At 40.3% G+C, this 15,716-nt stretch overlaps 1 protein-coding gene across 1 annotated transcript in view; it reads left to right on the forward strand.

The window, feature by feature from the left end:
- The first annotated feature begins 4,458 nt into the window (after nucleotides 1-4,458).
- aff2 (AF4/FMR2 family, member 2) overlaps nucleotides 4,459-15,716 on the forward strand; it is a 192,820-nt gene continuing 181,562 nt past the window's right edge. The window contains 1 exon segment of the mRNA XM_042493782.1: nucleotides 4,459-4,524. Coding sequence (XP_042349716.1) covers nucleotides 4,522-4,524 — 3 coding nt within the window. The 5' untranslated portion in view covers nucleotides 4,459-4,521.

Consider the following 15,716-nt stretch of genomic DNA (forward strand, 5'->3'; position numbering starts at 1 on the left):
ACCCATTTAACTTGTGTGCACTCATCGTTCTGTGGTGCAACAGTTGAGGACAATTTTCTTTAGTAATATCGCTGTGTTTTGGGACCTCAGCAATTACTTTGTGGAGCACAGCGTTATCATACCCAACTTAACTGATGACCTAAAAATAAAACGAAGCTGTACTGAACTGTTGTGTCCTATAAACTAAAGGTACGTTTTTGTGTGACAGCACTGATTCAGTGGACCTACTGACTAGAAAGATGAACTTGCACCAAAAAAGTTCAAACTGCAACCTCACAGTACTGAACAATAGTTCGACAAATGTGCACAACATTCATAATCCAGTAAAAAAAAATGTTTTAAATGTATGACTAGAGAACAATGGCATCATGTTTGCCATTTGCCTACAGGAGACTTGGTAAGGCCAAAATACAGCCAGTTCAGTCCAGTAAACCCGGGCTGCTGTAATCCCATGTGTGGTTACTCTTTGCTCTTGCTTCACTTTCGATGAGTCATTTTCTGTCTATGGAAAAATGCCCCTTTGTCGGAACTAAACTCCTCAGAATGGGTTGTTTTCCTGTACTGCAGACTTACTTTGTGATTAAAACTGATTAAAAAGGAATTATTATTGCCAATTCTTTTTTCTTCTTATACAGAATTCTGTGGTTTACAGTCTACACTTTGCATTCATTCAACTTGACAAACACCAGAAATGGTACGACTTTACACCAGGAACAAAGGGTCCATAGTATTGTATCTGTGACTTTGTGGGTTTAACACTTGAAAGGAGCTCCATATGATATTCAGAGCACTGATGTAGCAGTAAACTACGTACGCACAAAACGAGACCTGAAAGGCGTACACCTCTTCACACGCAGAAGTTGGGATCTATAAAAATAAACTTGACAAGAGAATATGTGCATCTGTATGGAAACACTGACTCATGTGTACAAACTTTTTGGATTCAGGGGAAATTGGCGACATAGATGGCACGGTGGTAAATTGAAGCCAGATTGAATAAATTGAAGGAGGAATCATTATCCATTTGATGATGCTTCTTACTCACAGTGATGGATCTTCCCATTGCAAAATTAATTAATTTATTTTATTTATTTTTGACATTTTAAATAATCAAACAACAGGGAAATGTTGGGGTGGAATGTATGGTGAGGACATTAGCAACACATTCTCTTCCCAACTTGTCATATCACAGTTTTGTCAATATACTTATGTGTCTGAATATTATGTTTGAGGTATACTTCTGCGTCTGCTGTTTACGTTCTGGGATGCTGCTACCGTGATGTCAATACAAGCACGTGGTGGGATCATATTGTACGTGATTATGTTTACAGAACAGCAGCACATGGCAACCAATATCAGGATGTCAACAACACACATGCTGGCTTGGATGTTTTAGATTAGGCAATAAAGTCACGGTTAATTAGGATTTGGGGAAGGAGTCACATGGGTGGGAAAGCATCACATGCACACATGGAGCAAACATAACTCTCCCGCATCAAAGACAGGGTTTGTTCGACTCACCCACCTCCCCTCTCACCTGTCCTATAGACGCCATCACGCTCCTTGTATTACGCCGTTACTGGCAGCGTTCGTGATGCCACCCATGCGTGTATCAGGCGGACACGGCAGGTGACGTCTGGCCATCAGCCGTTGTATACTCACACTGCATTCTCCATTGATGCCATATAGCTGCGTTTTACGCACGCTTGGAAGGTGCCTTTTAGCGTTGCACTCTTACACCAAAAGAACTGACAAAGTGACACTGTTTTATGAGTTTGGAATGAAAACAGGCTGACATTTGAGTGAGAACGCCAAGAGAAGCTGGCCTAAAGCGCCAATAAGCACCTTTCAAATGTGAAAACTGTTAGCCAACTCAAATCTCAATTTCTCCTCAATATTTCATCAGCGCTGTTTCACAGAGAAGAGGGCTGCACTGTGTGATGCTGACAGCCGTAGTCAGTTGTGTTACGCACAGCTGTTGAAATGCCAGGATGATGCCAGAATATGGCAGGGGGCAGGACTAAGGCAAACCTGGGTTGCCATTTTGAGTCCTTTTCACCTCAACCACGGACCTGATTAAATTACCATCACTGGATGTAGAAATTCAAGATAAAATCAACTAGCATAAAATAATTTTCAGAACAGAGCATCAGCAGTCTTCAATATTCTAATACTGTGCATGTAACACCAAGTATTTTGATTTCAGATACTTTTTGTGTGTAGAATCGCTGCAGTGAACACGACTGCGCAAACACAACACACTGGAGACATGACGGTGGCTGGCACAAACACTCCGCATTCTCTAGTCACCTGATGAACATCCTCATCACCTGCACATATGGACTGTGTAAATTAAGTCTGGAAATAAAGCTAGTGACAGCGCTCTCGCAATCATTACACTCTATATCCTCCACATGAGGTCCAAACTAAACTCCAACAAAGTTTATCACAAGAAAACTGAAATAAATTGTGTTCACCTATCAAACTGAAATGGCAATCATTTTGGTAGCTTGTTAAGTGACTGCTGTTAATGTGTAAATACTGCGACGACATTCGTGTCTGTGATTCATTGTAAACAAGCATTGATCAGCAGCCTCATTTCTATGCATCAGTGTGCATGAGGCACTTTGCATTGACCATTTATGGCTGAATGTGGGCGTGTAGAGGGCGAGGTATGAGGCTGATCCACATGCAGACATTTAAAGAAAGGGAAAACTGTGCATTGGCAGGTGTACGCAAGGTTTTACAAATCACTTTTTTTTTTGCTGTTTGTAAATGTTCTCATTTGAACATATGGAAAAAACTGGTGTGGACTCTTCACAGTTTTTTAAATGAGGCCTCAGAGAATGAAGTCACGCTCCCTCTGTAGGGTTTGTAATCCAAGATTTTCTGTTTGTTGTTGTGGTAATCGATCCAGCGGCGAGCGCATGATAGCGCATTTAAATTTCTGTGCATATTCCATTAGCTATCTTATTGCTGCAGCTCTGCATTGCGCTCGAATGGCAGTTACTGTTCATAACATTGTCTCATCCCCCAACGTTGTTGCTGAAGCATAATATAGCGTATTTATGCTTTCATAAAGGTTGCATGGAAGTATGAATGCAGTGGCGTTAACAATGTTTGAAACGGGTTTGTGTGTTTTCTAGGTCTGTCAAACTTTTTTTTTTTTTAAATTGCGATTAATCGCACTTTTCAGTCACATGATTTCACTTCCATTATTTTGCATTACAAAACAGTCCATATTGACAGGGTAAAGCTATTCTTACCAGATTGTCTTGACTAGGATTAAAATGACGGAAAAAACTGTATGTGACTAACATTAAGTGGGTGTGTCTGTAAAGGAGAGACTCATGGGTACCCATAAAACCCATTTTCATTCAGAAGTCAGTAGCCAAAGGACCCCCGTGAAATAGCCATTTTTCCACTGCTAAAATTTAGCCTAATTTTGGAGTGTTATTTGGCCCCTTGCTGAGAAGTGAGCATGACAGAGTACCACAGAATTCCTCAGGTATTTTAGTTTTATGTGATAACAGTACTATCACTCTAGCTTAAAAACTCAGCCTGGTAAAGCCTCTTAAAAACAGACAAGTTGGCCAGTGATTAATGGGATTTTGAAAAAAATATGTTATATATGGAAGCCTGGAGTCCCACATTTTGGCTGTCGCCATCTTTGATTTTTGGAGCCAGAAGTGACCACATTTGGGCTAGAGGAACCAAAATGAGCCCTTTGGCTTTCTGAAATCCTGTTTACGGCCCTGCATGGCCTTACATCTACTACAAAACCTGTGACTGAACAAAGAATTGTCATGACTCAGTGAGTAAGTGCACCTTTGCAGAATATGATTAGGTGCCAAAAAGGAAAAAAATCAAATTTTATGGATAGTGAGATTCTTTTTGCATCAGCGGTGATAGTGAGATGACATATCATAAGTGTATATGTGACTGACTGTAACACGTGGTTTCCTACACACCAAACATTAGTGCACGTTTAAACAAAATCATTTTTCAGCTGCTAAGACGAGGTTTATATTTTTGTAAGATCCTTGCAGTATGAATATAGCTTTGCTAGTTATGGAGAAAAAAAATGTTTGCAGTGAATATATCTCAGTGTGACTTGCCTTCCTCGGTGTTCGCGCGTGTGTGTGTGTGTGTGTGTGAGTGTGTGTGTGTGCGTGCGTGCGTGCGCGCGCGCGCGCGCTCTCTCCCTCCCTCCACCTCTGCCTGCCTGCCTGTCAGCTTGCCTCGACCACGTAGCAGCTTCCTGGCAGCGGCAGCCGCTTGTGTCTACTCTCCCTCCTCTCTGACACACACTCACACACACACACACACACACACACTCACACTCACACACTCAGTATCAGTAGCCTATGTAGAACCACGTAGCACCAGCTTTGGATTTTAACCACCACCACCAGCAGCAGCAGCAGCGGCAGCGGCGGCGGCAGCGGCGGCGGCAGCAGCCGGAGCGGCTATGGATCTCTTTGAATTCGACTTTTTCAGAGACTGGGAGCTTGAACAACCATGGTAAGTCCTGCACACACTGCTTTATTCTCTGACGTGTTTCATGTGGACTGTTTTAAAGGGGGTGAGCGGTCACGGCACGAACGCTCTGGTTATAAAACCAAGAGTGAAATTGCGTTTTTTTGTTTGTTTGTTTGTTTGGAGATGGAGAGAAAGTGAAATCGTGCAAACCGTCTTTCTCTTTGTCACCGTAAAGCTGCCGTTGTTGCTGCTGCTGCTTGAGACGAACCGGGAGGCACACGTAGCCCGCACACACACACACACACACACACACGCAAACACACACCGGCTTTTTTTTACAGTCTCATTGTGATATTGAGGAATGTTTGATGAGGATGTGAGAGGTTGTGTGACAGACAGAGCGGTGACAGAGGGAGCAGCAGGGATGGAGTCAGACAGCAGACAATGTGAATAAATGTTGGGTAACACGCTAAGTTTGACACTTTGATGCCAGTTTATTTCATTCTCCTACAAAAAAGCTACTAAGAAAATGTGTTGGTAAACAGAGTTCAGCTGAGTTTATAGCCTCCACCTGCAGCAGAGGTGGTGGTTGGTGTGTTTTTTGGGGGCACACAGAGACATGGACTCATTGTGAAGGAGTGAAGTTGGATTGTGATGATTCTGGGATGTCCGTGGAGCCTAGATGTGTGTTGAAGCAATGAAGCTGCTTAGTTTATAAATACTAGAAATTAAGTAACAATTTGCTGTAAAAATACAAACATGTTCCAACATACCTTTTTCCAAAGTACAGTAAAACACTGTAATTTTTTTTCCAGCCAAAACAGCAGTTCAGATAAACAATAGGCTGCTGTATGATTTTACATCATCAGGCATTATTTTTTCATTTTCCCAGAACTAGCATTTGGACAGAAGGGTAGCCGCAGTGTTGCTGCAAACCTTCCATTTCACAGTAGAAGGCTGTATATACAATAATGTTTTCATTTTTCATTAAATGTGCTACAATGGTCTGTATATGCAGTCTCACATGCTGCCGTCATGTGCTGGCTGATATGGAGTTAGTAGAGTGACTTCTTTGTTGATCCATAGATCTGAAACAAATTGTGGGCAAATCAATTGTTTGAAAATGAATCAGCAGCTATACTGATAATCCTTGTCTGTGAAGGTTAACACTAAAAAATTCTCTGGTTCTCTCTTTTCCGATGGGAGGAATTGCAGCTTTCCTCTGTTTTATATTGGATATGAAATATTTATGTTTTAGTTTGTCAGTTGGACAAATCTGGACATTTAGAGATGTCACCTTGGACACTTGGTTAATGCGATGGCCGATATATATGAAAACATATCAGTATCTGTATGTTGGCCGATAAATACCTCAGTCTCCTGTTTACATGGTTTGTCCACAAGAGGGCACTGACAAGCAGATTTTTACGCTGTAAAATCTCTGCTCAGTATATCTTTATCACATTGGAAAAAAATAGCAGATTTGCATCAAGACTGTTTCTTTATGTTATATGTTAATGTAAACAAAAACAAAATTAAAATTCAGCCCATATATTGTTATCGGATTTATTTTTTTTAAACTCCCAAATATCAATTACACCATCAGTATCAAAAATTCAGTGTGCGTTGGGTATATTTTGATACAATATCTATATTGGGATATATCATCTTAGATTTCAGTATCATAATTTTGTAAACATCTTTTCCTGGATTTAAAGGCTGCATTACAGTCATGTGGTGTAATTTCTAAATTTACCAGGCTGTTCTTGCTATACGATTATTTGGTAAGAACAATATTGTGATTTTGATGCTCTCCATATCCCCCAGCCCTCATGTAGGGCAATAATTTGCAATACAAATATTTGTCAGTTGCAGCCCTGATTTGTGTTGTATAATGCTGCATTGCCAAACATTACTCTCCTCAGTGAGGTAATGGTACATGCAGCAGAGGACATAAGAAGCCTCACATTTGCTGAGAAGTGCTGTTGAAGTCTTTTAACCCCGGGAGGACTAAACGATGTACAGACAAGCCGCCAGCTGACAGAAGTGAAATAATTCTATTTCTCTGCATGGTTTTAAATTTATTACGACACTGATTTGCAGAGAAATCAGATGTATAAAAAGTAACCGAGGGACTGTTTGAAAATGTTGAACAGCTTGACAGCTTGGACCCTGGTTGCACTGGCCAGCTCCCAGTTTAGGCTACTGTGTGGACTGCAATTATATAGAGCTTTTATCCAAAGCCCTTTACAATTTCGCCCACTTACAGCCAACCCTGAAATTAGTGGACGGCCCGTTCTACCTGCTGAGCTGCAGCCGTCCCGCTCTGTGCAGGAGTGTGATATAAGGAGATGGGGAGTGTATCCGTGGTTAGGAAATTCCTTTGGGATGAATAGAAATAAGAATATGCCTCTGCAGTGTTTCATGATAAAAAAGGGGGCATATTTTATTAAAAATTTCTACAGGCAGGACAAATATTGTGTGGGATATATTTTGGGTATAAAAGGTGATATGAAGTTCATGCATTGTCAGAAAACTGAAAAAATGCATGTGTCATGAGACATGTTTGACTGCAGGGTTTTTGTGCTGGATAAATATTGTATAGAATGTATTTCTGGGCTGTTTCACAAAGTGCTAAAATCCTACAAATGGCTGTAAGAGGTACAGTATATACACTGTATAATAGTCAGCCTCTCCACTTCAACTATGTATTGTTGTGGGAGCACAATAACTTGGCAACTGTCCTGCTGTTTTGAATCTGTATTCCAGCGGGGAAAGAATGTGAGCGAGGAAAGTGACACACACGCTGCTGTCCCTCAGCAGCCACCACGGAAAGGCCCTGGAGCAAGGTACTTAACCCCCCGCTGCTGGAGTGGAGCCGCTCAGGGCTCAACAGCAAGCTCAGGGTGTCTACACATGTAACGCCCCCTCCCCGCCACCACTCCATCACGCCGCCGCTGTCAGTGGATCCTGATGGGAAATTAGGCTCACGCGTAAAAAAAAAAAAGAAAAAAAAGTGCTCATTACAGAAAAGAAAACACTGCAGGAACGTGCCAAAAACAGCTGATTGAAAAAAAACAACAATAAGCGGAGCTGCTGATGCACTGAAAGGTGAAACCTGATTAGAAGATGCTCCTTGACATTTGATTGCGTGTTCATGGTCGGGCATAATGAAGCAGGGTCTGGACTCTTATTGTCAGTTTCCTGTAGATGTCCTCAGCCAGTGAAGACAAGTTCACTCAGATGCACCACTTCAGACGGTCCTTAGCAGGGAAATTGCTGCTCTGTGCACTTGCTCAAAAATCTGTGTTTATGTAGAATTGGACAATATGATGGCATATACTTTATTGTAAAATTTTTAGAGATTTTCCCATGCTGTTATTTCATGGTAACAATCTCTTTAATATCTGTGAAAAAATACAGAAAAGAAAGAAAACCTGTTGCGCTGCAGAGAATTATGCTCCTTTTTCTCTGAATGTTTGCTTTTAAATTAATAGTTTAACAAGTATGCAGAGGTGCATTCTCATCCCAGATTTCTGCGTTCTCAATTCAGTGCTTGTCATTGAACCTTCACGTCTAAAAATGACAGGCAGGGAACCCACCTGTGTTTGTTGTGGGTTTTGGGACAACAATGTTCAATTGTACAATTTATGCTTGTTATGCATTTTGGTTTTTCAAAATACACTTACATTTTCACAGGAAATGCTTTTTTTTTTAGTTACATTATTTTTCAGAATACACAACTTAGGTGAAACGCTGCTTTTTTTCAGTATTTTTGGCTTTTGCCTTTATTAAATAGTACAGGTGAAGCATGAAAGGCTGAAAGAGAGGGCATGACATGCAGCAAAGGGCAGCAATTTGGAGTCAAACCTGCTGCAGCTATGTCAAGGACATAGCCTTTTTTACATTGTTGTGTAATGTGGTTAGGTTTTGAAAAAAAAAAAAACATTGTATTTTGGCTAAGCAGTCACACGGGAAGAGCACAATGTGCTCCCAGGTGAAAGTCCGGGGTTGTTGGACCCATCCACCAAAAAAACATTGTATTTTGGCTAAGCAGTCACACGGGAAGAGCACAATGTGCTCCCAGGTGAAAGTCCGGGGTTGTTGGACCCATCCACCAACCCCTAAACGCTCCTCAATAGGGATTCTCTAGCTCTTCATGTTATTGCCAGTGGTGTTACAAACTGCAGCCACAGCTTGTGTGTCATACTGCTACAAAATGTGTCTCTTTGCATCAGTTAGAAAAAAGTTTTAGCATTGTGCACATCCAAAAGCAGTAAAGACTAGGTGCTGGACAAAACAAAAACAGGTGCAAAAATACAAATAAAGTCAAAGCCCAAACCCTTCCTCAGACACGCTTGGGCATGGGCATTGCTGTCTGACGCCGACATCACTGCCAAAACGACTGTTTTTGTTGAGTTTGGAGTAAGATCGGGCTGGATGTGCTGAAAGTTGGCAGGTGGGCAAAGTTGGCTTTGACCTTACAAAACCTTTTTTATTACCTTCCTCTCTCAACTCCCTCCACCATGTTTCATATGTGCAAACAAGTGCCACACCATAAAAGCTTTCAAGGTCTGAAAGTGTGAACTGTTAACCCCGTTTATTCAGTGCATTGTGCTGAGACTACAAAGACTAAGGAAAGATGTGAAGGAGCAGAATGCAGCCAGAGGAGGATGTGACAGCAGCATCTTTAAACCATTCTGAGCAGGTATTAGCACTGCTGCCTTTAAACGTGGTCTAATTGTACAAAATAGTTCATTTCAAGCAAACTAACCCCTTAAATCAGACAAATACAAATTCCTGCACGCTCCAGGCCAGAGAAAACATGATGACATGTATTTGGTTGGGAATGGAGCCAGTCTTGCACACGATGTTGCTGCTCCAAACCGCAGCCTAACCAGCGTCTTTTACTAGCCACTGAGGAAAAGCTGCTTTGATATAGCTGCCATATCAGCACTAATAAATGTTAAAATGGACTCAACTGTCCAAGATTGTGAGGAGGAGAACACCTCCACTGGGGGAAAAAGAAACGTTATTTTCAAATGGACCCTCTTTTCCCTCAGATTTTACAATGGTTTTTACAGGCATAAAAGCTGACACACACCTTCAATAGAAACCATGAAAATCAGTCAGATTGGAGTTAAAAGTCTGTCACTTGCCATTGATGTGCGGCTCCTGTTTGACAGTGGATTTTCCCTTTCAGGGAAAAAAAAAAGCGAGAGAGAGAAAACAATCTTGAAGCTCCCCACGCCTTTGTTAAATCTGAACGAATCCAACACTGTAGGTCTCCTCCTCCTCCTCCTCCTGAAGAAATACCCTTTCATCTCTTCTCCTCTTTGTTGCTCTTTCTCCCTCCTCCTCCTCCCATCTCGCTCCTTGTTTCATTCTCTCGCTTGGAGATCTGAAGGCTTTGTATAATTGTAATAGGGCCTGCATTGAATGTTGTGCACTGCTCGCTGTAATTGCCCATCATGTAGCCGGCTAATCATGGCAGTGGAATCTGGGGGAGATCGCTTTGACTGTTAATTGACACTGATGGTGATTGGTTGAACCGTTTAAGTAGTTAATTAGGGAATTGATTACACATACCGTCAGCATAGAATTCTGAGATTCCAGCTGCGTGTTTTTGGAGCTTAAAAGTTCACATATGTAGGAAGACACTCTGATTATTATTAATATTATTATTATTATTATTATGACTGGAGCTTTAAATTGTTCAAATTATTTTGTTTATTTTTATGCTGCTTTAAAATGTAAAAATTGGAGTGTTGTGCAGTTGCAGTCATAATGCTGTTTCCAGACCATAAAAAAACTAGAGATAAGCACACAAGTGAAGAAGACAGGGTATGCACGAAAAAAAGAAAGTGGTGACAGAGTCAATTTGCAGTCAATGCATTCAATGTTCAATCTCACAGTCCAATATTCCATCTGCCCGTCAATCCTCCCAAGCTCTCAATCAGCTCAGTCACACGTGCAAGCTCAATACGCACAAAATCATTCATCACGCTGAAATTTCCATCCGTGCCGTGTGATGGGTCTCGGCTTGCCAAACCAGCTCCTCTTGATGATACTTCACACCAGCATCACCAGCAGCTCAGAGGCTGTGAAAGGAAGCTGTGTCTCATCCCAAACTGCCAAGAATTCACAAACAAATGCTCAAAAACTAACGGCAGATAACAGTAAAGGAAGCTTTCTTTCTGGAAGAAATCCTTCTTTATCCCATACTGGTGGGACAATTATCCCTCAGGGCTGTAAAATGAGAGCTCTGTCAGCAGGTGTGAACCAGAGAGAAGAAGCTGGGAAAACCAGTGAGATCACCCAGAGTCCATCTGGGAGGAAGCAGTCGCTGTCCGTGGTTCTGAAACCTGAAAAAATAAACATCCATCCGGTGAGTTCCATTTGTACTTAGTTTGTACTATAGTATTTATAAAAAAACTAATGCCACATAACCATAACTCAAAGACAAATGTATACCAATAATTACAAACAAATTCAAATATTCACACCAACAACAAATTCTGTCAGCTGTTACAAAATGGAGATTAAAAAAGTAGTAATTAGAAGGACACACATTCTCAATGTTTTCCAAAAAACAAATTTATAAATTTGTGTTTTTTAAAGTCAGTGGCAAATAAATAAATCCAACAAGAGAAAAAATCAAATTAGAGGTAGGATTGCAAGTAATAATTTTTTCTATACATGAACCTGCCAGTGTTTTATACATTTTTGCATGATAAAACACTTAATTGATTAACAGTTTACCAGAATTGTTGGAGATTAATTTTCTTTATTGACCTATCTATTAACTAACTCATTGCTTCAGCACTAATATAGAAAAATGCGTTTGTAAAGACAGTTCATAGTTTACTATTTAATTACATTAGTTGACTTTTGGCCACTTGGGGGCACTACAGCAAGGTGTAAATGCCAATATGTTGTCATCTTTAAAGGAAAAAAGGCAGAGATGTTGCCAAATTAACATATGCTGATGAATGTCCAACATTCACACTGCTCTACTTTTGATCTCCTCCGACTGAACGTGTTTTTAGCTTTATAGCTGCGAAAAGCTCAGCTATGTCCACCATGAAGCTGCCAACTCTGTCTTTTGGTTTGGTGCTGGGCAGGTACATTGGGCAGAGGTACAGGGGCCTGTAGTGTAAGGGGGAGCCCCATGGCCCTCACCTGCAAAATGTCACTCAAAATAATACATATTGACTGGGAACAGATTCAAAATGACCACAAAGAGCTGCAAAGGAACTACAAAGACATGCAAAAAATCTGCAAAAAGGGACAAAAAGACCAAAAAAAAGACACAAAATAATTGCAAAAAGGACATGTAACAATGTGGAAAAGTAATTTTAAAAAAAAGCAAAACAATGGGAAAAGGAGGCTAAACAACTATAAAGTGTGTGTCTTGCTTTCATGTCAGAGAGTTGAGGGGGCCTTTTGCATATCTGTGCCCTGGAACCTATTTCCTGATGTTTCACCCTGCTGCTGCGGTTAAAAACAAAGCTGATGAGAGCTGTGAGACCAAACTTAAACAACAAAGTAAAACAAACTCAATAAACTCAAAGATACTAAAAAGCTGTGCAGAGCTGAAGGAAAAAGCAGAGCTTGGTGATAACTCTCTCTTGGTTTGTCATATATTTAACAATTTTAAACACAGCCAGTTTAATCCTTTGTTGATATAAAAAATATTGATTGGAGCTGCTTTGAGAAAGTGTTTCCAGATTTTTAAAAAGTCTCCGGTTTCACGTGGATTTGATGTTTTCCAGAAGTATTTATTCAACTCTGGGCCAAGGAGTAATTGCGAGGACTTGTCAGTGATCCACTACAGACTGAATTTCTCCTGCAGAGGATGTAATATTATACAGATGTCGTTCCAGCTGTTTATACCTTTTAACAGGGACGTAATAACGACACAGAATACCCAAATCAACTTAAAATGTTTTCTCAGTTTCTTTTTAGGATTTAGATCCAGCATCACTGCAACATGACACAAGGCTGTAAACAACAAGTTCAAGTACCACATCTGTGACATATTAGGATTAAAAAAAAAAGCGCCCACCATATCTCAAGAGGAGATGTGAGGGATGTTAGTAATTCTCAGCTGAACTGTTTTAGCACGATTACATGCAGTACGTTCATTCTTACTGATATCTTTCACGTGTCGCGAACGCTTAACTGCTGACAGCTGCATCTACCACATCTTTTTTACTATCCTTAGCAGGAGATATCTATAGAAACACTTGAAGCAGAATAACGATAGAAACAGCGCTGTCAGTCATCAAAGTAGTACGGGAGATAATAAAATGCCTCAATTTCAAGAATCTTAAGAAGTCATAATTAAGCAGCCTTTGAGCTAATTATTCAGCACACAATCCATTTATATTATCACATCACACAAAAACCTTAATCGACCACACTTTTACGTCATTTTCCATAATTAAGGTATAAAAAAAGGTTGTTGCAGATCTGGTTTTAGACACAGGTCAACTGTTAAAACTTTATTATTGTGTAAACTCAGACCCCTGTTTAGGGCTGAGTTGGAGAAAAGACATTTTAAGGTTTGCACTTGCCACATATAAAGAGTTGAGCCATCTGTTCGGTTTCTCAAGTGTCTTATAAGAAAATAAAATATCAGCCATCTGGATGGGATATAAAATCCTCAGCAGAACATTTATCTTTATCAGTGAAATTCTGCCCAACCGAGATGTAAGGAGAGGGCGGCCCCCCTCCTCCTCCCACCTTCAGTTCACATGGAAGCAGTTGGCCTGCATGACACCATCTTTTCTGACACTGGGAAAAAGCAGGAAAAAGAAATATTAGCATCCCTTAAAGATGAGACGAAATGAGTTATAATACATATAATTTCAATAAACTCTTTATCAAAGCTACTGCGACGCTCATCTGGTCCAGGGGCTTTCCTTCTCTGTATGTTTTCTATAGCTTCATCAATAGTAATTAAGCTTTGAAAATTGCTCCTTAAAAGTGGATGCTAGAGCTAATCCAGCAATGATGGTCTCTATTAACTCTGAGGCAACATTCTTTTGTTACAGAGGAAAATAAATATGAATAAAAAGGAGACTGAAATATCAGTATTATCAGAACGGACTTTCAACATCCTGAACTAATTCAACTCATGAAACACTAAAAACTGAACCTTTTGACAAAAGTTTTGTCTGATATTTTCTTGGTTTATCACAGTATTCATAGACAAAGTGAGGAAAATCTTTTTTTTTTTTTTTTTTTTTTTACATTTCTTCCTCAGATGTATGATGACCTTGTATAATACCCCTTTCCCACCAAAGTTAGTGCATGCAAGCGAGTTTATCAAACACGGGTAAACCCGCTAAATATGGGTAAGTGGCTGCATTCCGTCTGCCAGTGAACACACCGCTGCAGTGCACGAGTCTGCTTTTCTGTCAGCTTTTGTGTGTGTATGGGTTGTTTTGTTGATGTGTCTGTGGGATGTCACGGACAGGCAGTAGGACAGGTGCAGGGTAGCACTGCTTAGGAGTATGAGCGGTAATTAATCATGGTGCGTCTTTGCATCTTGCTGGTTAAGGAGTCAGGGATTGCTGATCAGAGCCAGAGGTGATAAAAACCTGTGACTTCTGCAGTCATTTGACCCAGGTGTGAATGGTGATCATACACGTTCTCATTGCATTAAAAAGCCAGATGTAAGCCGGTGTTGGCGGGGTTTTTGTGCAGTGGGAATGAGGCTCAAGGGATATTTCAGATAAGACAGGTGAATGAAGTAAAGATAATTGCTTAGTGCAGATTACAGGTGTGCAGATTTGCTGATGATGTGATGATTAAAATTTGACAGAGTCTTTGGTGCCTGGACTACTTGGAGAGGGAGTCCAGACACTGGTGGTGGTGGCTGATGACTGTGAGACTGATGACTAACGAGGTTGATCAAACTGTGAAGACTTGGCCGTGATGGGGAGGCGGAGGGTGCACACAACCGCTGCATTAAGAACTACAGGCAAGAAGAGAACCATATGTAAAACAAATAGCAGTAAAATGAAAGACTGACCGAGAAGCTGTGTCACTGTGCTACAGTTAACTGTGATCAGCTGACACAGCAGCTGGTGTCTCAATTGACAGCCCCGACAATGACCGCGAGAAATTATGAGCATGCATGCAAGGAGTGAATGGCACATGGTATGAGAAATAGCTAAGCATGCAAAAAATAGTCTTCCTGACTGAACTTTCAGTAGAGTTTCATTAACCCTTAGGGCATGCTTTAACTCATATCGCTCCACGCACAAAATGCGCTTTTCAAAATCAAGCTTTAAAAAACATCATACATTAATATGATTTTCTACTTTCATTGAGTCTATTTTTTCAACCAACATCAGTTTTAATTATAAATATCAAATATTCATTAATTTTTAGGATTTTAACCCTTTAAATGCTAGGTTTTTGTAATGGTGCCTTTATGTTTTTAAAAAATTAATTCCTTTCAATATACTACATGCAAATAAGGTGGAAAATAGTAAAAATGACAAATTCCAAGATAAAAGCCCAGAATGATACCCAAGAATAATACAATGCATGTTTTTATACATGCATTAAGCATTTTTTGCACTTAACAGTATGAATGCAACAGTTTTGTTTCAACAGTGTATTTTGGAATTATTGTAGGAGCTGAGCTGGAAATTACAACATTAAACAAAAATTCTCAATGTGGTCAAAACTGATGCCATACGCATGAACACAGTCAAAATTATCAAAAATGAAGAATGCAAAGTGCATAAATTGTGCCCCCAAAGTCCCTAAGGCTTAAAAAGCATCCTACATTATTTTTGATCAAATTAAGGAAGCATATGGTAGCTCTTGGCTGCAAAAACAACCTGACATATATTATGGTTTATAATGTTTGACACCAACACAAACATGTTGTGATATTACACCTCAGCACATGGTTCGATACGTTTCAAAGTCATGCAGTAATTCCAAGCCAAGAGTAGAAGTGTGCTGAGCATGTAAACAAAGAAATTGCATTAAGGAATAAACTATTCAAGATGTATCGAGTTGGAAATGTCCAGAAACATGCTGTCGGCCATCTGTCTATTCCAAGGAAGATTTGAATGTTGCGACTTCTTCAGGGGTGTCGAAGGTCTTGGAGGCTCCATCAGCCATAATTTGCACCTCAGCAGGATATAGTAACGCATATGTTCTGTTACATGCCGCGTTCCCAGAGCATCGACTTCACCTTGTCAAGT

The sequence above is a fragment of the Plectropomus leopardus genome, chromosome 9 (genome assembly GCF_008729295.1).
Source record: "Plectropomus leopardus isolate mb chromosome 9, YSFRI_Pleo_2.0, whole genome shotgun sequence".
Classification (NCBI taxonomy): domain Eukaryota; kingdom Metazoa; phylum Chordata; class Actinopteri; order Perciformes; family Serranidae; genus Plectropomus; species Plectropomus leopardus.